Here is a 27,470-nt window from a genome sequence, read left to right as displayed (position 1 = left end):
GGCAGACTGGAGCTACAGTGACTCGCTATCACCTCTAGAGGAACAAGTGGTATTACAGGCTGGACGGAGCGCAGCTAGCTGTTAGCATGCTAACTTCAGTAGATATCTGAACACAACACAGAGAAGTGTTTGACACAACGTCAACACTGTTACCTCTGTACACTCTGTTGATAATGTTAGTTCATTGTTTTAATGTTTTAGTTTAAATTATGGCACATCTTACACATTGAACCTTTAAAGAAGCAGAAGGCAAACACAAACAATCTGCTCATTAAAAGACAATTAAAAGATTTAATTTGACGTCTGTGCATTAAGTAAGGAGGAAGAGCGGATTAGCCTAGTTTAGCCTAACGACTGGAAGCAGGGAGAAACAGTCAGCCTTGCTTTGCCAATCATGAATTGACACAGTAAACACACAGATGTTTTAGCTCCACGTGAAGATTAAAAGATAGCAGTGACATTTAGACCGAGTCTCAAATTCTCAGCAGTCTGATCTCATGAACTGACTGACAGGCTGACACTGCAGTAAGTAAATACACAATCTTATTAATTAACTAACACATCAACACTAGAACAGAGATATACTGTATATAGCTGTAGAATACAATACACAATATAAAGAATACACTAGAATAGTCCAAAACTTAAAATACAATTATTTTTGACAAACTACTACAACTAAAATATATACAGGTTAACATACTAGAGTTGGCTTTTTTAATAACTTTTAAATTTAGATTTTGTTGACCCAGTTTAGAGGTAATATACTGCACATACACATAAAACCTTAGAGGCTCGTGGGGCGTTACAGAACAACCTCAAGCTCGTGGAAAGCTTGTCAAACTCTTGATGCTGATAAAAAGGAAGGTGGTGTTAAGCGTTTCCTGCCTTGAGAGTTTGAAACATTTTATCGATAGATGAAGGAAATGCCTGGACCCTTTTTTTGGCCTAAGTCTTCCAGGATACAACAGGGCTGTGTTCATGATATGTTCATTGACTCCGGCCTATATTGTGAATTCTGAACTGTTTATAAACACAAATGCTAATTTTCCGTTATGTATGTAACCGTCATTTATTTGGACACCTTCATCTTCATCTTCAGCTCAGTCATTCTGCAGCTGCTCCAATGACATTTTTTCCAAAATTCACTCACTGCATATGTTATAAAGCAGGGCAGGATATAGTGGTAATGACACATTATTTATTAAAGGATAAATGCTCATTGTGGGGTTTAAGGTATTGGATTTTAAATCCTATTTGAGGTTTCATTGTGTGTCCATGTTTTCATTTCCTTATAATACAATCTGCAGTTCTTTCTTCAAGCAGAAGTGCAGTCAGACTTCAGACATGCTGTTAAATACCCCATTATCTGTAGATGTTCATTGTCAGTATATAATGTAGATGTGTTAGAAAGGAAGAAAGAGCATGTCTGTAACTGTGATGTTTTAATGAGTTTCACCCCTAATGCTGTATAAGAGAAAGCTATGAATATGATTTGTAGACTCCTGAATCCTGGATAGTGGTTGGTCTCTGATTTGTGGGACGAGGCCGCCACTAGCTGTTCAGTATTTGTCATTACAAGGCAGATTTTATTTACTGGTGTGACTGCAACAAGGGCCTGTTAAAAGAAAACAACCTTTAGTAGAGGTGGTTTTAATTATTAACATGTCAACTTAATATTTCACCTGGTGGAGGACATGACTTTCTAGTAAATAAAAAGTAAAAGTAAATGTACACAGGTACTGTACTTAAGTACAAATTTGAGGTAGTTGTACTTTACTTAGGTATTTTCTTTTCATGCATCTTCAGAGATCTACTCTAATACATCTCAGAGAGAAGTATTGTAATTTTTACTCCGGTATATTTATCTCACAGTTTTAGTTACTTTACAAAGCAACATTTTCAACACAAAACATGATGAAAATAATCAGCGATTAATCCATAATAAAAAATAATCCACCTCAGCCAACTAGTACAATCCTTCTTTTACATTATGATTACAATGTAATAATATCATATCATATATATATATATATATATATATATATATATATATATATATATATATATATATATATATATATATATATATATATATATATATATATATATATATATATATATATATATATAGTAGCTATAGGCATGGGGGGGCGTTTTCTACACAATACTTGAGTAGGCTACATTTTCCTGATTATACTTTTTTTAAGGTTACATTTTTAGTAAAACCTCCGTTTCAGGTTTTTAAGAAAGAGATGGAGCTATAGGCTATATTAAGAGACTATTAAAAGAGAACAACGCAACTGACTGTCACTTAAGTTATTTTCAAATTTTAACCCATGGCAACTTTATTTTATTTTATTTTATTTCATGTGTATCCCGTCATTTTCTTTATATATTCACCTATGTACGTGTTTAAATTGAAGCGTAACTGTGTGTGAAGCAGCTGAACGACCACCAGAAGTGACGTAATTGGAGCGGGTCGAGCCTCACGTGACGGAGGCTGCACAGCTCCAGTCAGCTGATGAAAGTCGGCAGTTAGTCGACAACAAGTCTCAACTGCTCAGTCATTGTTGTGATCTGTCCGACTGTTACAATGAAGATTTTACTCCTGTCCGTGTTCGCAGCGTTAGCCCTGACCAACGACGCACTTGTTCGGTAAGAATATAAAATATGAATATACCTAGAAGTGTTTTTGAACCAATTACACGTTTTACGTAAACTAATGCTAGCTAACATGCGACTGACTCAAAATGAACTGTTACCTCACGCTTACTGACCGAACACGGTCTGCTTGCACATTTCTGTGTAATATCTGTAATGTAGTGGAGGGTTTTCGCTAACAGCTTCAGCTCCGATGAGTTACAGAGAGCTTGCGTTCGCTAGTTTTTTTGTTTTGTTATCTCTGCTGTTTCTTTGTAATTGTCTCCACCAGCGAGGACAGCTTGTGACTTATCACCGTGTTTAGTCCTGGCTGCTGTAAGCCCACCACCTCTCAGTGGCTGCTAATACAGATGGCTCCACTAACCAGTTCGAATCGAAGTATTGTAGTGCTGCAGATTCCTGCCTTCAAATCGTATTGTACAGACTTGCAGGCATATAAATAAAATAATATTTTTTTGCTATAGATCCAAAATGTAGTGGAGTAAAACATGCACTAAAATAGAAGTACACGTATCTCAAAAATGTACTTGGTTACTTGCCACCACATAAACCAAGAGTGGTTTCAACAATATACCCAGTTTAGCTCATTTAAAACCTTTTTGTTTTTTCATGGTTCTGCAGTCATTGTGATCCAAACATTAATGTGGCATATTGAATGAAAATAAAGGGCGAGGATCGCTCATAAACTGCTGCTCACCTGCAGAATGCAAAATGACAGCCCTATTTAGTGACTATGCACACAAGTCATGGCATGTGCTTATAATATAAAGTTTCCACTGTGTGGTGTGACTATCTTGTATATCCTGCTTTTTTTTTTTTTACACCCACAGGGTAGCTCGATGGCGGCCGGGTGCTCTGGTCATATAGGAAATGGAGAGCTGTTTCAGTCACATGTTTGATTCCTGTAAGAGCTTTTTTTTGGTGTCCATTCACAGACACTGAAGTTAATAGTACCAGCAGTATGACTCCAATGTAAATGGAAGTTTTTTATTAGAAGGTTTGCTCTTAGTTTTATAAGAAAAGATGAAGCCAAATGAAAGTAGTTGACTTTTCATAACCTCATTACAATTGTACAAGTTAGATATACACTCAGTTTATTAGGTATACCTCCTAACTAAAACTAATGCAGCCTAATGCAACAGTCCTCCTTCATGAAGGTTATTACGTTCAGCTTGTGTTGAAACTGTTTTGGAGAGCTGTTGATTCTACTTTAATATCTTTTGTGTTGCTGTTTAACATATAATTGAGAGATATGACCTAAATTGGGTGGACAACATAATAGGAACACTCGTCCATTTCAACAAAACTGAACATTATAACCTTGGAGTGAGGATTTATTGCAGGACTGATGTATTTGACTGCATAAGTATTTAGCTAGGTGTGTGTGTGTTTTTAAAATACTGACTTAACGGGGGCATTTCTTTATTATGTATAGTGCAACACTGTGAAGGATAAAGCTGTGCAGATAAGGAAGAAGTATGTGGGTCAATCTTCCTTATATGCAAGGCCACCAGTTGTGTTTGTCTTTTTACAAATGAATTTGCCTGATTATTAAACTTTATGTTCCAATGCATGTACACTTCGCTTACAGCGAGCTTGAACCAGCCTATAACTTAAGATTCCTAAATCACCTTTTACGTTTCTTCCTATTCAGAATTCCCTTGAAGAAATTCCGTTCCATCAGACGTGAGCTGACCGACTCGGGGAAAAGAGCAGAGGAGCTTCTGGCCGACAAACACTCCCTTAAGTACAACCTTGGCTTCCCCACCAGTAATGAACCCACCCCAGAAACCCTGAAGAACTACCTTGACGTAAGCATCTCTCTCAAAACCACTGACCTGTGGACTCTTAAGTCTTCCCTTTCCCCTCATGCAACTCTCAATGGCTAAAAAGCCAAGTTGGGGGAAGGGGGCGACAACAAAGGTCCCGTTGTTTTGTGACGCCTCGGCCTTCTTCTGTAAATCCTCCCAGCTCAATGAAAAATTAGACTTTTCCTCCAGTAACTCCTCAGCAAACACTGCTTTTTAGAAAAGCTGATTCACTTTGGTGTCGACTAATATCAGCTTTTTAGTGATGATACTAAAAGTGACAGAAGAGGAAACGTTTACCACATGACCGCTGACTCAGTGATCTGTAAGCCTTTTAATCTTCGTCAGCTGACAGAACGTTTGCTTGGTTTTACTTAACATATTAGGCATATTAGGCTAACACTATAGCAGAGCTAACGTTATAGCAGAGCTAATGTTATAGCAGAGCTAACATCACCATCACTGCTGCTGATTCAGGCTGTGTGTTTAAAAAAAAAAAACCGTGGATATTTTCGCTGACGTCGCTCCATTTATAATTAATGTGTTGGATTTTTGACTTTTTTTGACACATTTCTGAGGCTGCTGTGTTTAACACCGGTTACAGTTTGAATGTCTGACCCGTCTCTGATTGGCTGCAGTCTATGACACAGATTAAAGTTTGAATCTCAAACTTCTTAACGTTGCATTTGTTTAACACTCCTGAATAAAATGTATTTGTTTGCTCCCTGGTGTATCAGGGCAATTGAAGGTAAAAACAACAAAACATTTGTTTAATAATATAATATTTATTATTATTTTGAAATTGTATTATGTAACTTCAATCTCAGAGAATTTGAGTTTTTATAATAACATAATATAGCCGCCTAATAATAAGAAAAATATTCTAAGAATTGAAATACTAAATTAATATAATCAATATGTAATATAAATTATAAATACTAAGAATAATAATTAAAATAATACAAACAGCATAATAATCAACATTAGAATTCAGGGGAGACAAATGGGAAGCCTACATTTTATTTGATGGGGGGTCGGTAAGGGACCTGGATAATGGATAGGGGGGCGCTGGTCCAAAAAAGGTTGAGAACCACTGCTGTAGATCTTCCAGAGTATCGGGGACACTGCAACAAGAAATGTTGCTGTTAAATGTCAGCACCACTAACGACCACCACTGCCATTGTATTAGAGTCAGAAATCTGATAGACGGATGTCTCAAAATCTGGACAAATAAACCAAAACTATCTAAACTGCTAAATACCACTAGAGGTTTTATTTTTTTTTATCACAGAATAAATCAGAGACATGCAGCTTTTAAATGTTGCTCAGAAAAAAGGAAGTACTTTGAGGCCGGGATGACTTGACAAAACTCTACCAATCTGAATGACTTTGTCACATGAAACGGAAGTTTGCTTCAGTTCGTAAATTTGTGGCGTAATCATTTATGTCACACTGTAATTGTGAAACAACAAGTGATTTATGGACATGACTCGGTAACTATTTGATCTGCGTCCTTCTAACATTTGCTGACACCAACGGCTGCAAGACCTCATCCCAGAATAGAACAGACGGCATGATTGTCGGGGATGAACTTTATCTGAACTTTGTCACACCTGGTTGTTGTGTAAATGCTCAGACCTGGGACAAGCTCTTTTTACGTGTAGAAGTGCAGGTCTATTCACTATTAGCTGGATCATGACAGATGAGACATTTTAGGGTGAACCCCCTACATCAGAGGTCTTCAACAGAGGGTACTGCCGGGGGTTGCAAAATGTTTGGTTGATTAGACAAAAAAAAAATCCAGCAAATTTAAATGTCTTTAAATACACATGGACATGAATCCAACATATTGTGGTCCCTGCTCCATCAGTTTGGGGGTCCTTGGCCTGAAAAACATTGAAGACCCATGCCCTACATGAAGTAATTTAGAAATGCAAATGGCTTTCTTAGATTTATAATGAAAGAGTACTGATATAATTCAGATAAGAACATGCATGTTATTGAGACATCATTATGATGTGTTGCTGTTGCAAACAAATCGATTCCTCCAAACTGCTGCCTAAAAAAGAAATGATCTGGACAATGTGCAGGGTTATATTAGCCTGGTAACGGCATGTTAGCCTGTATTAGTTAAGCCACATTTGAAGAACAGGGCTCTGCTCAGTTTCTCTGCTGTTGGTATAAATGACTGGATTTCTGTTGTGATTATCATAATCTCTCTTCCTGAACACTTAAGATCAGCTGAAGGATTTCGTGGTCAGATGTAGATTTGGTGGGTTTTTCAAGTCCCGGAAAGACCAGTAAATCTCCCTAAGCTGGTTCACGATTATCATAAACATATTGTTTTTGTTTTTTTGTCCAGGCCCAGTATTACGGTGAGATCGGACTGGGAACTCCTCCTCAGCCCTTCACTGTGGTGTTTGACACCGGTTCCTCCAACCTGTGGGTGCCCTCCGTTCACTGCTCCCTCTTAGACATCGCATGCTGTAAGTCTACTGTGGTCATCACAAATGCAGTCCTTCATGTCAGCTGTAAAGTTAAATATTTCTGTAGTGTAGTCTAAGTAAAATGTTGAAACTTTGAATAAACCATCTTTCTGTTCTTTTCCACAGTGCTTCACCACAAATATAATTCTGCCAAGTCCAGCTCGTACGTGAAGAACGGCACTGACTTCGCCATCCAGTATGGAACTGGCAGTTTGTCAGGCTTCCTCAGTCAGGACACGTGCACTGTAAGCTTATCTCACACATTAGTATCGCAGTAAATGGCAGTAAACGTGGCTAACTTTTTATTTTCATGCTTTTCTCTCGCTTTTCTAGATTGGAGACTTATCAATTGATGACCAACTTTTCGGTGAAGCCATCAAGCAGCCCGGCGTTGCCTTCATCGCGGCCAAGTTCGATGGGATCCTCGGCATGGCCTACCCCCGCATCTCTGTGGACGGGGTGGTTCCAGTCTTTGACAACATCATGAGCCAGAAGAAAGTGGATCAGAACGTCTTCTCCTTTTACCTGAACAGGTGAGGAAATGTATCTTCTCGATCTTTTCCACTGCAGGAACCGGTCACCTGGGTCTTCTCTTATATGAAACTTTAACCTTGTTGCTAGTAGGTTCTCCCTTCTGTTTCCACTACCGGCACAAGCCAGTTGGTGCCCAAAACATCCACCAGTGCATCAAACCACTTCATAGTTTTTCTATTTGCTCCACTGCGTGCATTGTGATCCTTTTTTTTCTCTTTCCTGTAATCTAGTTTTAATCTCATTTTTGTCCTGTTCGGTTTGGCTGTGTGTTGTGTCGCATGGCTGCTTCCTCTTAAAGTTTGAATATCCAACAAGTAGTAAAGTGGTGTTTTTTTGCTAAAGTGCTTGTTGTAGCTTCCTTGTGATGTGGCGATGACGACACATCTGCTTGACCAATCAGTCGAGGGCTCTGCCAGCGACCCCTGAAAGTGCCTGGAACTTGCATTTAGTACCGCCTTCTCATCAGTGCCAGTACCTCTTTACCAAAGCAGGAGGACATGGTGGACACAAAAAGAAAATCTTAGGCAATGTCTACAATTTATGTTGCGTTTCTGCAGTGGAAAAGACAAATATTCAGTTTAAAAGCTCGACATATTGCTGTAAAAGCCAAAGATGGAAAATACTTTACAGCCAGTCTGGTTTAGGACACAGAGTGCCGCCCCCCGCTCTGAACAGTGTTGTAGTGCAAGTGTCGTTGGTTAACGGTAACAGGGCCTCTGATAACAGTAGTAGATAATGATGATGTGCAGATGGATCATTCTCACAAATGTGATCATAACATTTAGTGAAAGTAGAGAAAATATAAAAACTTTTCTTGTCCTTATCTGATGTACGTGTTCCAATATTCTTTATTATTATTATTAATGATTTAAATTGCATTTCTGTATGGAATTTTTGGAAATTATGAATTTAAACAGAGCAGGAGGTGAACACGCAGAGATATTAACTGGATTATTAGCAGCTAAAGAGACCAGAGATATTTTTGTCAGATGTTAAGTGGAATACATATTCAACAGAAACACGACGAATGCTAATGTTGCTTCATGTCTGCTGGATGTATAAATAGGGCACTGTTTGCTGCTTTAAGTGGGTTTAACTATGGAATTGTTTTGGGCTTGCATGTTAGACTGGCAGTGTAAAATATCAGAAATAAGAAAATTGATTTAATGTTCTTTCTTTTTTTATCTTTAAAAGTTGATCCTGATGTCTGTCTGTTACTACGACAAAGTTTAACTTCCTGTCGTTTCTCTCTTCAGGAACCCGGACACCGAGCCCGGCGGTGAGCTGCTGCTGGGAGGAACAGACCCCAAATACTACACCGGGGACTTCAACTACGTCAACATCTCCCGCCAGGCCTACTGGCAGATCCACGTGGACGGGTTAGTGTTGAATATTACACTCCATCCGAACATGAAGATCATTATATTGTCTTCAGTCCAATAAGTTGAGTACGGTTAGTTTTTCTGACTGTTTATATTTCACTATCATTTGCAACTTAGGCTGCAACACACGAGGGACTAACAGAAAGTACCATACTTGAAGAGATTCAAGATTAAGTAACAATTATTTGACTGAAAATATATAGACAACAATTCTCCTTACTGTTTTAAGTCAGACTTTTACATTTTCATATGAGTGGATTTTCTGCTTGTATATAATTGTACATTTGACTTTTTTTTCCGGACAAAACAAGTAAATGAAATCACCTTGAGCTCCGAGAAACTGTGATAGGAATTTACATTTTTTGGTAAATGAAAAATAATAACTCGATAAGAAAATAGTTGTTGAAGCCTCAATTACATGTTTGCTTTAGTACATCATTTCCAAACCACCTGGACACAGTGAGGCCACCTGGAGAACATGTGTGTACTCTTTGTGTGTGTAACAGGGTGGCAGTGGGCAGCCAGCTGAGCCTGTGTAAGAGCGGCTGTGAGGCCATCGTGGACAGTGGGACGTCTCTGATCACCGGCCCCTCTGCGGAGGTCAAGGCCCTGCAGAAGGCCATCGGAGCCATTCCACTCATCCAGGGCGAGGTGAGATAACACACCTAATTTAACCACTCTAAAACTCTAAATTTGATGTGTGTGTGTGTGTGTGTGTGTGTGTGTGTGTGTGTGTGTGTGTGTGTGTGTGTGTGTGTGTGTGTGTGTGTGTGTGTGTGTGTGTGTGTGTGTGTGTGTGTGTGTGTGAGAGAGTCAGGTTTTTGTTTGGGGGGTCGTTTTGTACAAAATTCTATAAATAATATAGATTTTACAGCTGAAACAATTAGTAGATTGACATTCCCTGGGTCCATGCTACACCCCTCTACCAACTTTCATGTCAATAGTTTTCCATAATCCAAAAACATAACCTCTATGGCAGAGGTAACTAATTAAGATGATAATCATTAGTTGCAGCCCAATAAAGATATACCGTAATTTTCGGACTATAAGCCGCAGACGCTAAATTGACTAATTTGTACATCTATAAGCCGCAGACGCTAAATTGACTGTGTATGTAGCCGGTCTGTAGCTGACACCACGATCGACTCTGCGTTGTGTTGCGTAGAACCGGGAAATAACGATGGAGAACTTCTGCCTGTTCAATCAGCATTTATTGTCTCTGACCGTTGGTGTTTTCCTTAATTTGTCCATAAATTACCGTTGAAACAGAAGAAACACAAGAAAGTCATCATCATACGGTAACTCCACAGTCGGGGTTTTTGGACATCCACACCTCTCTTCAGCGTATCCTTTTTTCCGTCTCCCGAAAAAGTGGCGCGAACCCCCAGAAAGTGCCGGTTTCAGGAGTACCAACATAAAAGCATATTTAACAAAATAAGACTCCTCGAAATAAATATACAAAAAGGAGTATTATTACAACAAAATATGAACGATTAGATGTTTGTGAAATATAAAACATGTTATCATTTGTACATCGGTTACATGTACATGTATAAGACGCACTGGACTATAAGCCGCAGGTTTTTTAAATATTTTATTAACATGTAAGGGTTCGTGCACAGAGGGGATTCATTAATTCTCATCTTCGTCTTCTTCCTGCGTACTAAAACCACCAAAGTCCTCATCTTCACTGTCGGAAACGAACAGGCTCAGGGTGGCTTCGTCAGCCACTCTCCTCTCTCTTTCGATGTCGCTCTCAAAACCAACGAACTCCTCTTCGTCACTGTCTGAATCGAACAGCCTCTGAAATGCCTCAGCTGTGGCGGCGTCCTCCTCTTCATCACGCAGCATTCCAGCCTTTCGGAACCCGTTGGTGATCGTGGATGTTTTAACTCCTCCACGCTGTCAGGATCCACTCGCAAACTTGAGCGAAAGTTGCTTTTCGCATGCGACCAGTTTTGGTGAATGATTTATCGCCACTAGTCATCCACGCCTCCCACTGAGCGCGTAGTGCCACTTTGAACGCACGGTTGACACTGATGTCGAGTGGCTGCAGATGCTTCGTTGTGCCCCCAGGAATCACAACTGGAATGGAGTTTGTGCGCTTGATGGCTGCTTTAACTGAATCCGTTATATGGGCCCTCATGCTGTCCAAAACGAGCAAAGCTTTTTCTTGGCGAAAGTATCCTCCAGGGCGCTTGACGTAGCACTCATTCAGCCACTCCTTCATTATGCTTTCCAGCATCCACCCTTTCTTGTTGACTTTAAAGGATATGCCGTTTGGGATCTTTTCTTTTGGCATTGTAATCCGCTTAAAAATCACCATTGGCGGAAGCTTTAATCCAGATGCTGTGCAGCCAAGAACACAAGTGAAATTCGTTCTCTCGTGGCCAGTGGTTCTCAACGTGATGGACGACTCACCTTTCTTGTTAACAGTCCTAGTGAGAGGCAGGTCAAACGTCAAAGGCACTTCATCCATATTTATGATCTGGTCCGGTCCGATGGAATATTCCTTTATCTTTCTTTGTGTGAATTCGCCGAAGTTTGTTATTTTTTCCTGGTAGTCGGGAGGGAGTTGCTGACACAGTCGTCCGCGCCCTGATGGACAGTCCCTTTCGCCTCATAAATCTGAAACACCAGGATGGTCCACCTCTAAAATTTTCAATTTTCATTTTGGTGGCGACTGTTTTGGCCTTCAGTCGGATCTGCACGGTGGAAACACCTCGGCCGTCTGTTCTCTGTGTGTTCACCCAATCTTCAAGAAAGTCTTCAAGTTCGGGCCATCTGCTTTTGTTACCTCTGAAAGCTTTTTTTGACTTTTTGCATTGAGACAGTTCTTCCCGCTGGCGTCTCCAACGTCTCATCATTGCCTCATCGATGCCAAGGGTACGTGCAGCAGCTCTATTCCTTCGTTTACTGCCAGATTTACTGGCTTTAACTTAAAAGCTGCAGCATATGCATTTCTACGTTTTTTTTCCATAATGAGGGTTTCTCACAAACTGTCTCGCTCTCGTAATGTCCGTCTGTCTCTCGTACCACTCGCTACTTTTGCGCACTCTTTCCCGGCATCCGGTGGACTGTAACCTGTAAAATCCATAGATTTAGGAATTCCCCTAGTGGCCGTTAGCTGTAAAAATCCATAGATAAGCCGCACCGTTATATAAACCGCAGGGTCGAAAAATGGGGAAAAAGTTGCGGCTTATAGTCCGGAAATTACGGTAGTCAATCTTGTTCAATGTGTTGAAATAATAATGGCTACTTTCAAGTAGTAGTTTGGAGAAATGCAAAACAAAATAAAAACAAAATAATAAATAATTTAATCTACTTTGTGACAGGTTACACTGTACATCTACTTTATTTGTATTATGTTGTGTCCATATACTATTCTGGAATCAAAATGTGTTTTCAGTTTATGGTAAAATAATAAATGTAACAAATGAACAGTGTATTAAAGAGTGCATTCTGGTTGTTTCAGTACATGGTGAGCTGTGACAAGGTCCCATCGCTGCCCATCATCACCTTCATCGTGGGCGGCCAGTCCTACTCTCTGACCGGAGAGCAGTATATCCTCAAGGTGAGACTGGTGATGTTGCTTGTTAACCAGCAGGGGGAGACGGTCAGCTCCTGCAGCAACAATGCAACGCTGTGACTGTGTGTTGCGTCATTAAAGAAAACTAAACAAGTGGCGCTTTGTTTCACTTGGCAAAGACAGAAGGAGGATGGTTTGTTGTCTGAGGAGTGATTCCACAGAAGTTTCTCGTTCTTTTGTCACATTCTCAGATTTATTTTATAAAATGTCAGCAGCTGTGTCTCTGACTGTCTTTTTTTCCATCTAATTATCCAGGTATCGCAGGCTGGAAAGACGATTTGCCTGAGCGGCTTCATGGGCCTGGACATCCCCGCCCCCGCTGGGCCCCTGTGGATTTTGGGAGATGTATTCATCGGTCAGTACTACACCGTCTTTGATCGTGACAACAACAGGGTGGGCTTCGCCAAGGCGAAGTAAGCCCATCCTGCGCTAGAGCAACAAGTTCAAGTGCAACGCTTAAAATCCGAGTTCTGGGAGACACAAATCTGAGCTGCACATTCTTTCTGTTACTTTGCAATCAAACGGTATTTAGCAATAAGTTTTGTGTAGAGCCTAAATGCACTGAACTGAAGAATTTGTATAATTTCCAGCAGAGTGTGAAACAGATTGAAGATTTGATAGGATGTGTGACGGGTATACATGATCATGGATCAGTTGATGGAATGGTACTGACCTTTTTAACATCTAAGTGATCTATTTTTTTTTTTTGTTTGTTTTTAATCAGGGAATTGTTTTTAAAAAAACACCTTTTTAATTTGCATTTTAGGAGGAAGTTGTTCCTCTCCTACTGACTTTGAGATGTCTCTTTCATGTGATTTGGCCTGAATAAAGTTTTAAAAGAAGTGTGTCACCTTGCCTGAAGAGTTCTCCACATGTCACTCCTAGAAGATTTTCAGTCTCACAAAGAAAGGACAGATTAAGACAAAAAGATGAAATCAATGCAGCAGAATTAGTTATCGTATCTTTGAAATTCCACACATTCTTCCTTGTCCATCTGGCACCTACATTACCCACAATGCAACTTGACTGTCAACAGTTTGTCAAAGATTCGGGGTTTTATTCTAGTAGCAGCTAGCCCTCAAACGCCATCCTGCCTCTGTCCAAAGGTAACAAAATCCACCAAGTAGCATCTCTAAAGCTCACTAACATGTTTTATCCGTACAAAGTGTGAAAACGATTGCAGTTGAGGTTTTATAAGGAGTTATGTGCTTGCCTGGCCAAAAATAATAGCCCAGCATTTAGCCAAGTCTCAACCACAAACTGTTTTTGTAATTTGTTGTTGGTAGTTTCCTCCTGTTTCCAGTCTTGATGCTGAGCGAACTGTCTGCTGGCTGTAGTGTCATACTGAGCGTACAGATATGAGAGTGGTTTCAATCCTCTCATCTACCTCTCACCATGAAAGCAAATAAACTTATTTCCCAAAAGGTAGAACACTTCCTTTTTATAAATATCGGAACTCCCTAAAGTCGGCAAGAAAAATTTATTCAACAGGGAGGCGATCCAATAAATACCTCAAACTTTATTATTCCCTCATCACTTTAATGTACAAAAGGTCAACTATACATTAGCCATAGCTTTATCCATAAAAGTAGTTATTTTAACATGATCAATAAAAATACATTCCACATAAAAACGCCCCCTCAGTGGTTTAGTATTCAGTAGATAAAGTTTGTCTTCACATATACTTTTCACTATAAAATCCAGTTTAGTAAAGCTTGAACAGAACGAGGCTGACATCATCACAGCACCACAGTGACCTCTCGCTGCCGACACAAATCACTCGTCAGGTTTTGGCCCTTTTTGCTGACTCATGTTGTCAGCTGACTTCCTGACTGGAGTAGTTGAGGGTGATAAAAATCTATCATGGTGGTTTATATTGTGAAATAGATATACTGTAAATGTCAATGTATGAACACGCAGATACAATAACCAGATGTGTGTTCTCGACTAATCAAGTCAATTAAATATCTTAAATCAAAAATACACTGCAATAGCCTGATCATTACCACTTTCTAATAAGGCATCCTTTATAATGGGTTTAGGTTAATAACAACTATTCCTAATGCTGAATCCATTGGTAAGTCCACTGCTTGCTTTAGTTTCCCAGGTGCTCCATGAAACCAGTATTTATCAAGAATCTATGAACACAGGTTTGTATTGTTAGACCTGAAACCTAAAGGTAGTTCTGATCGATGACTTACAACTCTATAAAAGGGTAGTAAATGATTCATTACAAATAACTCCATTAGTTACAACTAGAGCTGAAATGATTAGTCGATAAGTCGATCGAAAACAAAAAGTATTGACCATTCACCATTTTGATTACAGATCATTTGTAAAAACAAAATGTGATGGTTCCAGTTTCTCGCATGTGAGACTGTGGATCTAACATGATCGTTCAAAACCCAAAGGCAGTAACAGTAAGCACAATGCAAAACATTTGAAGACTTCACATTCGGATTTAGAAAATTGTGACGTGCACCTTTTCTGATGTTTTATAAACAATTATTGGATTGATTAAGAAAATCTGCAGCAGATTAATTGATAAGCAAAAGTTATGTGCAACCCTAATTACAACCTATAAACCTTTTTATAAATGGTGCCTTATTAGAAAGGGATCTTACTTATCGACTTGTAAAATTGCCGACAGGTCGGTTTATTACAACTTGGATCTTACTTTTGTGGTTTTGGTCGTTTCTAAACATGATGACATTGTACTCAAAATAACTGCAGTTGTGGGAACATGGTGACATTACTACAAGAAGTCACACGATCGGTCAAGTCGTAAACAAACAAGCAGTTCATCTAAAGAGGTCTCCACTGCGGGGCTGTGGGCCGGTACCGGGCCATAAAACCCTTCTACGTAATCATCCATCGTTCCTCTTTGTTTCCCTCTCCAGCTGCCCCGCAGTGTTTCTTAGCAACCGGTCTGCAACTGTCTGTGTCTTTGGGCCCGTCAGACTTTCTTGTAGTAATGTTGCTGCAATTCCAGCAGTTAATTAAGTGTTATAATTATAACCAAAACTACACAAATAACACCCAAGTTGTGTGAAGCTAGACCTTTAAAAGGTGTAAGTATTCATCTCATAGTGTATACTACACTTGTGTTTTTACACATTGTATCAAGTCATTACCTCGGACACTGTCTTCTAAGATACTCACAGTAGAAAATAAATACTTTTTGGATCCTTGAATGTATTCTTGAGGTTTGGCAGATATCCAGAGATGCTGGCAGTGTCACCCCGGACTGCTGAGCCCTCCCTGCTGTAGGCTGTTGTCTCGAAAACGTGACAAGAAAACAAACCGCTCAGTTTCAATCTCTGACTGGAGTTTGACCTCTGACCTCTGCTGTCAGCCCTCCTGCTCCTGGCCTCCCTTCTCTTTTTCTGAGCTGGCATTTCCACGGTCCTGCTCCTCACTGGGCTCTTCGCTCTGGCTCTCCTTCCCGTCATCAGACTCTCTCAATGGGGCTGCCGGGTCTCTGACAACCCCTTCCATATTCAGCTCCTCCTCAGTCTCCTCCTCCACCCGGCCCACAGTGTCTGGGATAATCTCCACCTCGATGTCAGAGGAGTCCTCGCTCTCCTTGAACCACACAGTCTTCTGGCCCTCCTTCCTCCTCTGCTTGGCTATGACAGACCTCATGCCGTACTCGTCCCCGTCTCCTCTGCCTCTCCTAGACAGCCTCGCTGAGGGGCTCCCCTTTGGGACGTGGTTGGCGTAGACGCCACAGGAGGAACAGTGGCGGCTCCGTCTCTCCATGGGTATGACCCGGCCTCGTGCTTGGGGGAAAGTGCTCCGTCTGGGGACAACGTTGTTCATGCGCCTGCCGCTCCCGCGGCTCGCGTCGCCCTCATTCTGGAAGCCGTCATTGGTGTACTGCAGGGAGTCCCTGTGGCCGGACCGGGCCTCGTCAGACTTCATGCAGGGGCCCAGGCACTACAGGCAGGAGAGAGCCCCTCGTTAATACAGCAGTTAATGAAGCATTGAGGATATTGAAGCATTGTTCAATGTTACAGATGCCACCGTGGTTCCAGAGAGTGAGCTAGGTTCATTTGTTCTGTTTTAACACAGAGCCCTTCTGTGGATTTCAGCTGATAAATATTCATCGAAGGCACACAGGAGGAGCACATGCAGCATTAAACAGCTGAGTCGGCCTCTGACGTCTAAAGCATCACATAACAGTATGGAGGTGCCTTTGTGACGCAGTGAGAACAAAAGCTTCAAAACTGTTTGGGCGTGGAAAAAAAACATAAAAATAATGTTCTTATTATTCTAATTATTCTATATTATTATAATATTAAAAGAGGTTAAAGGCTATTGTCAATGTTTCTTTACAAAGTCCGTTCAAAACATATTATGTGAGGACTGTGGAATTTATTTTGGTAAAAGTTAGAGGAGAAGATTGGTACCACTCTCATGTTGTTACGTTACGTATGGAGCTGGTGTCAGCAGGCGATTAACCTAGCTTAGCATAAAGATGGAAGTAGGGGGAAGCGGCTAGCAAAGTTGAAAGATATATCTAACAACACCTATAAAGCTCAATAATTAGGACCTCAGATTTCAGTTGTTTACCCATACACAAACAGACATATAAATATAAATGAGGGGAGATGCTGCACAGAAGCACTGAGTGGATGAATGTTACAGCACTTAAACACAAGTTGTCTCAAGACTTCATGGGTAAATAAAGAATATATACAAACACAATTAAAATTAAAACTTTAAAAATAAAATGTCATAATGCATTTACTGTAAGTTATATGGAGTTGTGAAAGTAAATAAAATACTTCAAATTGGCAAAGCATAGAAAATCCTAAATTCCACTATCCTCACTTTTATTTTTATTTGTTTTACTGGCTTTGTAAAGAAGAATTGACAATAGCCTGTAAAAATAGAAATATTGATTTCCATTATCTCGGCAATAAAGCCAAAATGTATTCCTTTAATATGGGAACACACATAGAGCACATTAAAAATAGGACCTAAAAAAAACAAAACCATACGCTTTCCTGTTTTAAACATTTCTCAAGAGGTTAGGATGTTCCAGCTCAAAACACTTCAGAGATAAAAAAATACTTACTGACCTCACATATCTTGTCCATGCTGGCATTTCCCTTCCACACGCGGGAAATCAAGAAGCCAATCACAATGAGGCAGAGCACCAGCAGAGCCGCCATGACCAGACCCAGAAGCGCCATGTCGCCCGGACGGTAGCCGACGTTTGAGGGAGACGGGATGGCCACGGCTGTGCAGGGAGGACAGTGACTCAAGATTACACCCGAAGAATTTATGTTCTGAATCTAACAGGATTTCCCCGTTCACTCAAATATGTAAATATGAAATACGTCATGACGTTTAAAGTTATTTATTTAACCTTTGGTTCTACATGACGGTGAGTAAGTCGACTGTGATTCCTGCCCGTTGTTCCTGGTTAGAAACTTGAAATTAGTTTAATGGTAGTGGTCCAACCTTTCGTACGTGAAAATGTGTCACCTTTTGGTCTGGGGTCAGCAGAATAATATTGTGACACACCCAACAATTGACTGAGTTTCTTTCTTAAGAATGATGATAACGAGTGTCTTTTTGACAAAGTTTTAAGTCATTTGAGATTAAAATAACTTAAAATAAGTGTTATGTCGTATGATTCTACATCGATCAAATGTATCGAAAATACAGGACATGGTCTGAAGAAGACGGGGCTAAATTAGAGATGAAATTGTGTGACCATTTTTATGTGCAATTGTTTTGCATGAATTATCTTATTATCTATTATTTATTGTCTAAATTACACAAAGCTGTTCAGTGGCGGCTCACTGCTCCTTTAACTGGTATTTCATTATACCTAACAAGTCAGTATGACAGAGAATAACAGTGATGGTGTTACCTGGTATCACCTGAACAGAGAGGGCAGCGGTTCCAAACTCCCCTGTTGTCGTGTCCACGGCTCTGAGCTGCATTCAAAAAGGGAAAAACACATTTTAAGCTTAAAATCCTGCGTGAAGTACCAGTAAATATACACAAAGATATTTTGTTGCGTTTGACTTTTAAAAAGTTTGCATATCCTTCACCTGAAGCGCGAAGGACTCCGTCTTCACGACTCTCTTCAAGATCACAAAACCATCTGAGGTGACGTTGACGTAGCTGCTGTACTGAACCTCATACTTCACATCTGGATTTGCGCCCTGACACACAAATAAAAAAAACACAAACTATCACTTTCACATTACTCATGCTCTTTGATACATTGTTAATATAGTAATATTAATCAGTGCAGGGTGAAGGGCATGTTATGGTGTGTGAGGATTGTCGTTACCTGTCGGGTCAGATACATTCTGTTCTGAGAGCTTACATTAAACTGTGTTGTATTTCACTAAATGTCTTGGACTTGCTTCTGATTGGCAAACCTCACTGGGTAATACATTCAATAAATCAGTCACACAATCTGGCTTGGTTTTTTTTTTGGTCAAGGTATTTGAAAAACATCTGGAGTTGACAGCGAGAATAGTTTCAAAAAAGAAAAACCCTGAAACTGAATATTAGTGTTTGAATTCATTCTCACTGCGGAGAAGTCCTCGTCCCGAGCTCGGACCCTGAAGGGCCGGTTGGTGCTTCGGTCTCGGAGGATCATGCTCTCGGGGACAGAGTTGCTGTAGATGAATCCTTCGTATCGCTCTTTCTCAAAGCGAGGAGGGTTCCTGCTCTTCTTCATCACGTCGATGGTCACCTGCGTCACTGCAAACTGATCCCTGTTGGTCACCTGTGACGCCTGATGTGCCGGGAGAGGACGACAAGGGAGTTACACAAAAGATGTTGTCAAATGTTTTGCAGTAACTTGATAGTTACATTTATGGTTTTTCCATTCAAAATCACCACAGAACTAAAAGAGATCTTCTTTTACCAGAACAAAAAGAGTTATTGGGCCGACGATGTCCGCAGCTTTAGTCATGGAGATGTTTCCTGTTTCCTCATCAATCTGGAAAAGATTTCCCTCATTTCCTGACGATGAAAGAAAACACTATAAGCAACAAACATCAGTACATCAATGCGTCGTACAAGAACAGTATATGTACAGCACCCCCCATTACAGTAGCTCGTTACTATACATAAAGTATTCAGCTCGTTCCACCATTATGGAGCCAGGGTAGCAGGATAATATGCACAGAATATTAATTGTAATGCTATTTGATCGTTATTGGTCCTCTGTCACCATTTCACAAAAGAAATTGGAGGGAAAAGTTTCAGAGGAGCCCCTAAAAAAATGGAAGGAACTTTATCAAGTATTTCTCTACATCGTCAAATATCCACAAATAAGCAACAGTTGAGGCTAACGCTTGGAAAAGGTGGTGTTTATTATCAGGACTGTGTGGGCGTGCTTTGATCAGATTTGATTGGCAGTAACTTCACTTCAAACCAGTGAGGAAAACACAAAAGACAAAATAAATGTGTAATGTGAATCAACCAAAACTGTTGAAGAAACTGTGTTCATGTAGAACTCCACCACTGATGGAGAAATATGTTTTCAAAGCTTCTAAGATTTGAACTTTTCAAAATGTTTCCTGATGATTAAAAGGTTGAAAGAAGGAAATGTATGAAAAATGAAGTCCTGCGTACATATTTCCGTTCTGTTTACATGGCGACTTTGGAAGTTTAGATTACTGCTGCAACTAGAAGTACTACTGATGATGATGATGATGATGATGATGATGATGATGATGATGATGATGATGATGATGATGTACAGGTGAAATCTTATCAATACATGTCTGCATTATATAATAATAGTGACCAAATACATCACCACTGGAAGCAAATAGAAATAAAATGTGTTGTTCAGTTCAAACCTCGGAGGATTCTGTAGCTGATCAGCTCGCTGCGGTTCTTGTCTCCGTCCCTGGCGTACACCGGCCCGGGCTCCAGCACCAACGGACCGTCCTGTGGATCAACACCATCACACACTGATTCTGCAGCAAACGTTTGTATTCATTTGTACCAAGACTTTCTTTATCACAGGGAGGACTGAGCAAAACCTGTGGTGAGAATGTTTGTTGAGACAAATGACATTTGATTTGATTGCTTTGAATTTATTTATTGATTGATATTTATTATTATTTGGTTTTAGTACAAATAGATCATTTAATTGATGGATTATCTTTTATTTTTATTTTGTGTGCTTTTGTAATAATCTACTCGGGTTCTTTCCCTTAAACTTGATTATGTCAATATTTTTAAAGTGAGATGATTATTATTCTCTCTGATGCCCAACTATTCATTTGACCATTTGGATAAACCTACACTACAATGCCATGTATTCATATTATGTACTGATAAGTGATGACCTTCTGAGTACAAACACATGGTAAATACTTGATCATATGATTTCTAGCCAGGTTCACCTGAACGCACCGTTACACCACAACCGAAGGATTAGAAAGAAAGTGACAGTTTGTGGCCAAAAGTATGCGGACAATCCTGCACACTTGACGACGATGAATGTTGTGTTTGCGTCTTTACGACGAGGAGTTCTGGGCTTTTCTATCGTATCTTTGATTGTCTAAGAAAAAGTCTTAGACACAATAGAAAAGACTGCATCACCATTATTATCACCACAGATATTTGGATTGTGTGTAATAGGACGATGTTCAGAAAGATTTTAAAAGATTAAAAGTAGGATTTTGAAAAATGAGGGGGCATGTGTGAGAAATGCACTTTGAAATGTTCCTTTCACCTGTACTGCATGTCTGGATACTGTAGGTGCTGTGAGCTGAAATATCATACATTCGAATCCATGAAAAGACAAAATCAGACGCTCACCTCCTTCTCGGTGAGGTTGACTTTGCCTCTGTAGCCGCTGCTCACACACAGTTTGGCGATTCCCAAGTTGGTTCTCAAACAAGGCTGAAACCACGGGGGCCGGTTATCAACGTCCTTCACCTGCACCGTGATGCTGGCCACCGATGTGAAGAAGGGCTCGTTGGAGGCCGAACCATCGAGCGTGTCCTGCGACATGACGACGCATTATCCAAAGGTCAAAGGTCAAAGAGAAGCGGCTACAGCTGGATGTTGTTTACATAAATGATTACTGTACCTGCACGTGTAAAACCAGAGAGATCTTCTGCACAACATCGTAGTCCAAGATGCTTTTAACAATTATCTTTGGAGTGTTGATGTTTTCCAGGCGGAAATATTTATCCTGGTTTAACAGGCAAAGAGACGCAAAACAAAAGTCATGTATATAAGATAAAATTATATTAATAATATATACTACATTTAGCATATTTCAATACAAAGTGCTTTACATGAAAAACAAGATTAAAACATTTATACAATTAGATTAAATCAGGCTGATTAAAATACAGAAAATGAAAAGGAATAAAATACACAACAATAGAACAAGATATAATATATACATATAAATAAAAGGCTCTTTTGGAACATGTCACACTTTCTACACTAGTTTCTATCGGGACATATATCTGTGTGTCCTCTGCATAATAACAGCAAATCTCTGAAGTCAGTGGATCCTATTACCTTCGGCTTGTGATGCTTTAAAATGAAGTAAAGGTCCTGCATTCAAATCCTTAAGTGAAAGTATGTAAGTATTATCAGCAACAGGTACATAAGTATTTAAAGTAGTCATTGTGCAGTAAAATGTTCCCTGTCACTGTTTCACTATTATATATGATGTATTTGGATTAATATTAATTGTATTAATGTGTGTGTTGCATTTTTAACTCCTCTTTATACTTTTTGTGTAGTTTATTCTACAGCAAAGCGTCATATTGTGTAAGATCATCATGTATCTGTAGCCTTGTGTCTGTCCTGTGAGAACCACGTATCATGTAATTAATAACATCCCACAAAGTTGAGTATAAACCAAAATGTTTAAACATAATTTTGTGTAACACAAATATGTTGTCATATTTGTTAAAACAGGAGACACTCGAGGCAAATACATCTTTTTTCATGCACGGGTCAATTTAGAGATATTTGGCCATTTTGCTTCTATAACATGTTTTCTTTCAGACTAGTGGAAAGAAAACATCCAAAATACACATTTTGGTGTTTATTTGACTAACTTTGTCTCTTTACGTCTGCAGACTCCTAAATTCACCAAACGTTAGCATTAGATAATGCACCATTGGCAAATTTAAACATAACATTTCAGAAAATGTGTTATACAAAAAAGAATTATCTTAGTGTAAGTAAACAGCTGCTGAAGTGTCTGGTCATCCCCCTGTAGTGTCTTGCAAAATGTATTGTAAATTTCAATACATTTTGCAAGACACTAAAGGGGGATAGGGTAAAACATGTCTTCAAAGTACGTTTTCTCAAAATGAGTATTTTCTCAGACTTTTTCAGCAGCTCTTAAATGCACCGAACTCTCCAGTTTTAACTTTAACTTGTTCATATATCATTCATAGCCTGATAACATTTTATTTATTATTCTTTTTAAATATATTAGCCTGTAGTGATTCCCCTTAATGTGTATTGTCCGCTATAGATAAACAAGTGAACATACAGCACATACAGTTTCATGTTTCCTCAGTATGTTCTCTAAAATAATATAAGCAGTGAGTCCAGTATCACGACTACATCATCACATGTGATAGGGTCTTACTGTTGCAGGCTCTAAGCGATAGTACAGTGGCTCTGAATCCACATCTGATGCTTCTATCAGTCCAACACTGGAGTTGACTGGAGTGAGCTGCAGGAGACAAAACTTCAAGTTAACATCTCGTGTTGGCACCTGAAACATTATGTGAAACACCGACAACACTCACCTCATTTACTTCCAGAACGTAGTGGCTTTGTGCAAAGTTTGGAGGGTTGTCATTTACATTTTCAACAAAAACCTCCACAGACTCATTTACCTTGAAGAGAAGAAGCTCAGGTTGCATTCAGACGAACACACAATGTCTTTACAAGCTATTTCCTTTGTTCCCTAACTTATTCTTGGCTTCTTTGTTGTGTGATAATGTGTTTGTTTTACTCACAGATGTGGATCCTTCTCTGCTGCACTGCACCCACACCATCAGAGTTACACTGTGCAACGACTGAACAAAAACACAGTCATAGCAGTGATTTTAATATACGTCATTTAAACACCAGTACTCATGATAAATGAGTTACCATAATAATCATTTTAAATCTATATATGATCAAATATATACTTTGCTAAACCAATTATTTGTCGCAGTATGATACATTTCTTCTTTTTTTCATTTGGGCAAAGCTGTGGCAGTAATCACCTCATAGTCCAGCCCTTTCTTTACCATCAGGGAGTTTCCTTTCAGGTAGAACAGATCTTCAGGGTTCACGGTGACGCTCAGCGTCGCATCACTACTGGAGATAATTTTTACCACCTCGACGTCGGCCGTGTTGTTTTCTGGGACGGTCACGGGGCCCGGAGGAACCGTGCAGACTGAGAGAGACGAGAGGCATCGGATAAATCAGGTTTAAGAGAGTAGAGCGACAGTCAACACCAGGCCTGCTGCTGCCAGCTTCACAGTTACTTTACAAATTACATTTCTTTACATACAAAACACATGAAGAGTTAATCAAATATGATGATTTGTTTAAATAACAGATTATACAAGTACATCTGAAACAATTAGTGGATTGACAGAAACATTATTTGACAATTACTTTGATCGCTTGTCACTTTTCATGTAAACAACATTTCATGGTTCCAGCTTCACAAATGAGATTTAATGATGTAAATAATTGTAATGTATGAGTAATGTTGAGGTTTGGACTGTTGGTATTACAAACCAAAGTGGTCTAGTGGTACACCTTCCAAACAAAACACTAGAAGGTCAGGAGTTCAATACCAGGCTGCCACCATTATACCCCTGAGCAAGGTACTGAACCCTGAGCTGCTCCAGGGAGACTGTCCCTGTAGTTAGTTCAATGTAAGTCGCTCTGGATAAGAGTGTCTGCTAAATGACCTGTAATGTTATAACAGTCACAGGGGATGTTTTTCTACTTTTAATACTTTTAAAACCCCAGAGCAAAAACTTGCTGTTGGGCCAAGTTCCTGCTGCTTCCCCAGAATGCAACCTGTTCTTCTACACTGGAATGAAACGACCCGTCTCATTGTTTTCTGTGTGTTAATTCATTTGTGGCAGTTATCAAATTTTGATTTAGGAATCTGCTCCATCTGAGCCCAAATGTAAAGCAGATTTTGACCCCTTGGGAACCAAGACACTACAACAGTCCTCCCTTAAGATTGTACCTAAAGGAATAGTTTGATATTTAAAAAAAAATGTGCATGTTCACCCTCTGGTGGAGAGTTAGATGAGAAGACGTCTGTACGGTGAATATTAAGCTAACACAAGCAGCCTGTTAGCTTAGCTTAGCATAAAGACTGGAAACAAAGGGAAACAGCTAGCCTGGTTCTGTGTGAAGGTAACCAAACCAGCCTACCTCCACCTCCAAAGCTCAATCATTAACACTTTATATTGTGTTTGTTTAAACTGCACACAAATCTAATCTAAACCAAATTCTTAATCAAATATTAAGGTTGAAATCAAGTCATAATTTATTGTCTGATACGTCATATGTCTGCTTATGTTCTGTTTTTATTTCATGTTTTTCCTGCTGCACTAAAAATCAAATCCCATGACTCTGGTTGTGGAGTAAACATGGATGAACCCTTTGAAACTGACAATGTTTCTGTATTTTGAATTCTTTTAAAGCAGTTGTAACCGACCTGGGGGTCAGGAGCCCCCCAATGGGCTCTGAAGTCTGTCACCAGATGATTAAAGGGATGCACAAAGTCAATTATCGCTTATCTTTATGTAATTTCTGTGTTTTCTGGTAAAATACTTGGTTCTTTGACCTCTTTAGTTCTGTAAAAATCCACTCTTCTCTTTTCATGAGGGATCACAAGTACACATAGAGTCCATAAAGGCTTGGAACCACTGCTTTAAAGGAGCATCATTTGAAAACAACAACATGTCTCTCTCACTGGCTCTCAGCAGCCTCATCAACATCCCCATCCCTTCCTGTCCCCAGCAGCGACAGATGACACCCTTCACAGACATCAGAGCTCTACTCACGTCTTTCAGCCGGACAAACTGTACAAAAGCAGAAGGCAACGATGCATCCGAGGAGAACGTTCACAGGTTTGCTCTTCCATTTCAGTTCCATGTCCTGATTTCAGAGGCAGCAACAAATGAAGTCCCAGAGGAGGATGAGGAGCCCGTGGTACCAGCTGGTACTCGTCCACATAATGCCCCGTCTGTGCTGCCCGGCGAGTGGGAGTCGACTACAGTTGCAATGTTTGTGACTTCATCTTACGGGCACATATTGCATTAAGCGCCTGCCAGCAGAGGACTCGCAGCCTCCTACTAAAATACTTGCATCTGTTTTAGCTGGACGGGTCATTCTTTATTGGTGACCCTGATGCATTCTGGGAGGAATCCAGCAGAGGAATGTTTGTAGCTAAAACATTTCTCACATGGCTGACTTCAGGTTAGACCTGTTAACGCACACACACGCATACAAACATCGGCCTACATGTACACAAGTACATTTACTCAAGTACTGTACTTGAGCACAAATTCAAAGTACTTGTACTTAACTTTATACTTTTACTCATCTCATCTGCTGCCGTCTCAGAGGTACATGTTGTACTTTTTACTCAACTACATTTGTCGGACAGCTTTAGTTACTAGTTACTTGCACCATGTATCTCCAGCTCCAGATGTTTGTGATGAACTGAAGGATGAAGTGTTCCTTTATGTTTTGAGGAACCTAAATGAATTATTAAAAAAGCCTCTTGGATCAGCTGGAAAATGCATCGTCACAAAGCTGAAAACAGACACGTGGTTCTCACAGGACAAAACCAACATGATGATCTTATACAATATGATGCAATGTTGTACATTAAACTGCCCAACAGAATATAAAGGAGTTCAAATTAGCACAATATTAAACATCTACAGCAGTCAAAGGCAACACACATGCAGCAGTAATATTAACACAAAAACATCATTAATGAACAATAAGTACTTTTACTTTTCATTCACTACAAACGAGCAAAAGAAATCTTCACCTCGTGATTAAAGTGAGATCCTGAATTATGCATATGTTCTATTTTAGAGATCACGCGTCAGTAAAAAGGATTTCTGCACTGCTGGAATGTCACTAAGTTAATTTACTCAGTTGTTGTAATAAAGTTCACTTTCTTAACCCTACATGTTACTTTATACTTCTACTCCAATACATCTCAGAGGCAAATATTGTCATTTCTACCTTTATAATATTATATATAATATATTATAATCATCCCCTTCCTCTCCAGTGAAAACATGTGTCTCCAGATTGATTTTTAATGTTTGTGATGAACTGAAGGAGGAAGTCTTGCTTTATGTGTTGAGACACGCAAAAGCTACACATTAATACAGCAGTAATACTAATATTTAAACATTGTATATGATAGTCAAACACGATTGATTACTGTTACTTACACTTAGCTGATTATACTGACATTTACTCAAATAAGGTTTTAATGCAGGACTTCACAGAGAGGTGGTAGTACTTTTACTGAAGTAAAGGATCTGAATACTTCTTCCACCTCCACCTCTTCAGTATGAAACAACTCTTCTTGTGGGTTCTTGAGGTTGATTCCATCTCCTTATCAACTTATGAATGATAAGTCTAGATGTTTGTCTTTGTTTCATTTTAAAATTAAGTTTCCACACAACATTAAACTTTTACTTAAGAAAGGTTTTGAATGCAGGACGTTTACTTGTAGTTGAGTATTTTCCCCGTATGGTATTAGTAATTGTACTTATAAGTAAATGATCAGAATACTTCTTCCATCACTGCATATACATACTACTGTATATATAAATACATACGTTCATACACACACATCGTCTCACACCTCACTGACCTACTTGTGGCTCAGGCAATACAGCCAAACATTGTTCAAACCCTGTATGTATCAAATATATCAGGCTACATGTTTGGGAATTGTGTATAAAGGTATGCCCAC

General features: G+C 39.5%; 2 protein-coding genes across 2 annotated transcripts; one reads left to right on the top strand and one right to left on the bottom strand.

Moving 5' to 3' along the window:
- Nucleotides 1-2,500: 2,500 nt before the first annotated feature.
- Nucleotides 2,501-13,305, top strand: ctsd (cathepsin D). Its single transcript, XM_029456697.1, has 9 exons — nucleotides 2,501-2,658; nucleotides 4,319-4,475; nucleotides 6,835-6,958; nucleotides 7,085-7,203; nucleotides 7,292-7,491; nucleotides 8,749-8,871; nucleotides 9,381-9,525; nucleotides 12,350-12,448; nucleotides 12,719-13,305. The coding sequence occupies exons 1-9, from the start codon at nucleotides 2,597-2,599 to the stop codon at nucleotides 12,878-12,880; spliced, it is 1,191 nt and encodes a 396-aa protein (XP_029312557.1). The 5' UTR covers nucleotides 2,501-2,596; the 3' UTR covers nucleotides 12,881-13,305.
- A 657-nt stretch (nucleotides 13,306-13,962) lies between these two features.
- Nucleotides 13,963-26,007, bottom strand: cdhr5a (cadherin-related family member 5a). Its single transcript, XM_029456686.1, has 14 exons — nucleotides 25,528-26,007; nucleotides 23,716-23,888; nucleotides 23,461-23,520; nucleotides 23,248-23,337; nucleotides 23,085-23,171; nucleotides 21,552-21,656; nucleotides 21,278-21,463; nucleotides 20,308-20,398; nucleotides 19,365-19,462; nucleotides 19,026-19,232; nucleotides 18,535-18,648; nucleotides 18,351-18,417; nucleotides 17,551-17,711; nucleotides 13,963-16,402 (listed from the first exon to the last, which is right to left on the bottom strand). The coding sequence occupies exons 1-14, from the start codon at nucleotides 25,616-25,618 to the stop codon at nucleotides 15,815-15,817; spliced, it is 2,118 nt and encodes a 705-aa protein (XP_029312546.1). The 5' UTR covers nucleotides 25,619-26,007; the 3' UTR covers nucleotides 13,963-15,814.
- Nucleotides 26,008-27,470: the final 1,463 nt, after the last annotated feature.

Source organism: Cottoperca gobio, chromosome 3 (assembly GCF_900634415.1).
Source record: "Cottoperca gobio chromosome 3, fCotGob3.1, whole genome shotgun sequence".
NCBI lineage: Eukaryota > Metazoa > Chordata > Actinopteri > Perciformes > Bovichtidae > Cottoperca > Cottoperca gobio.
This window is presented reverse-complemented; position numbering and strand designations above follow the sequence as displayed.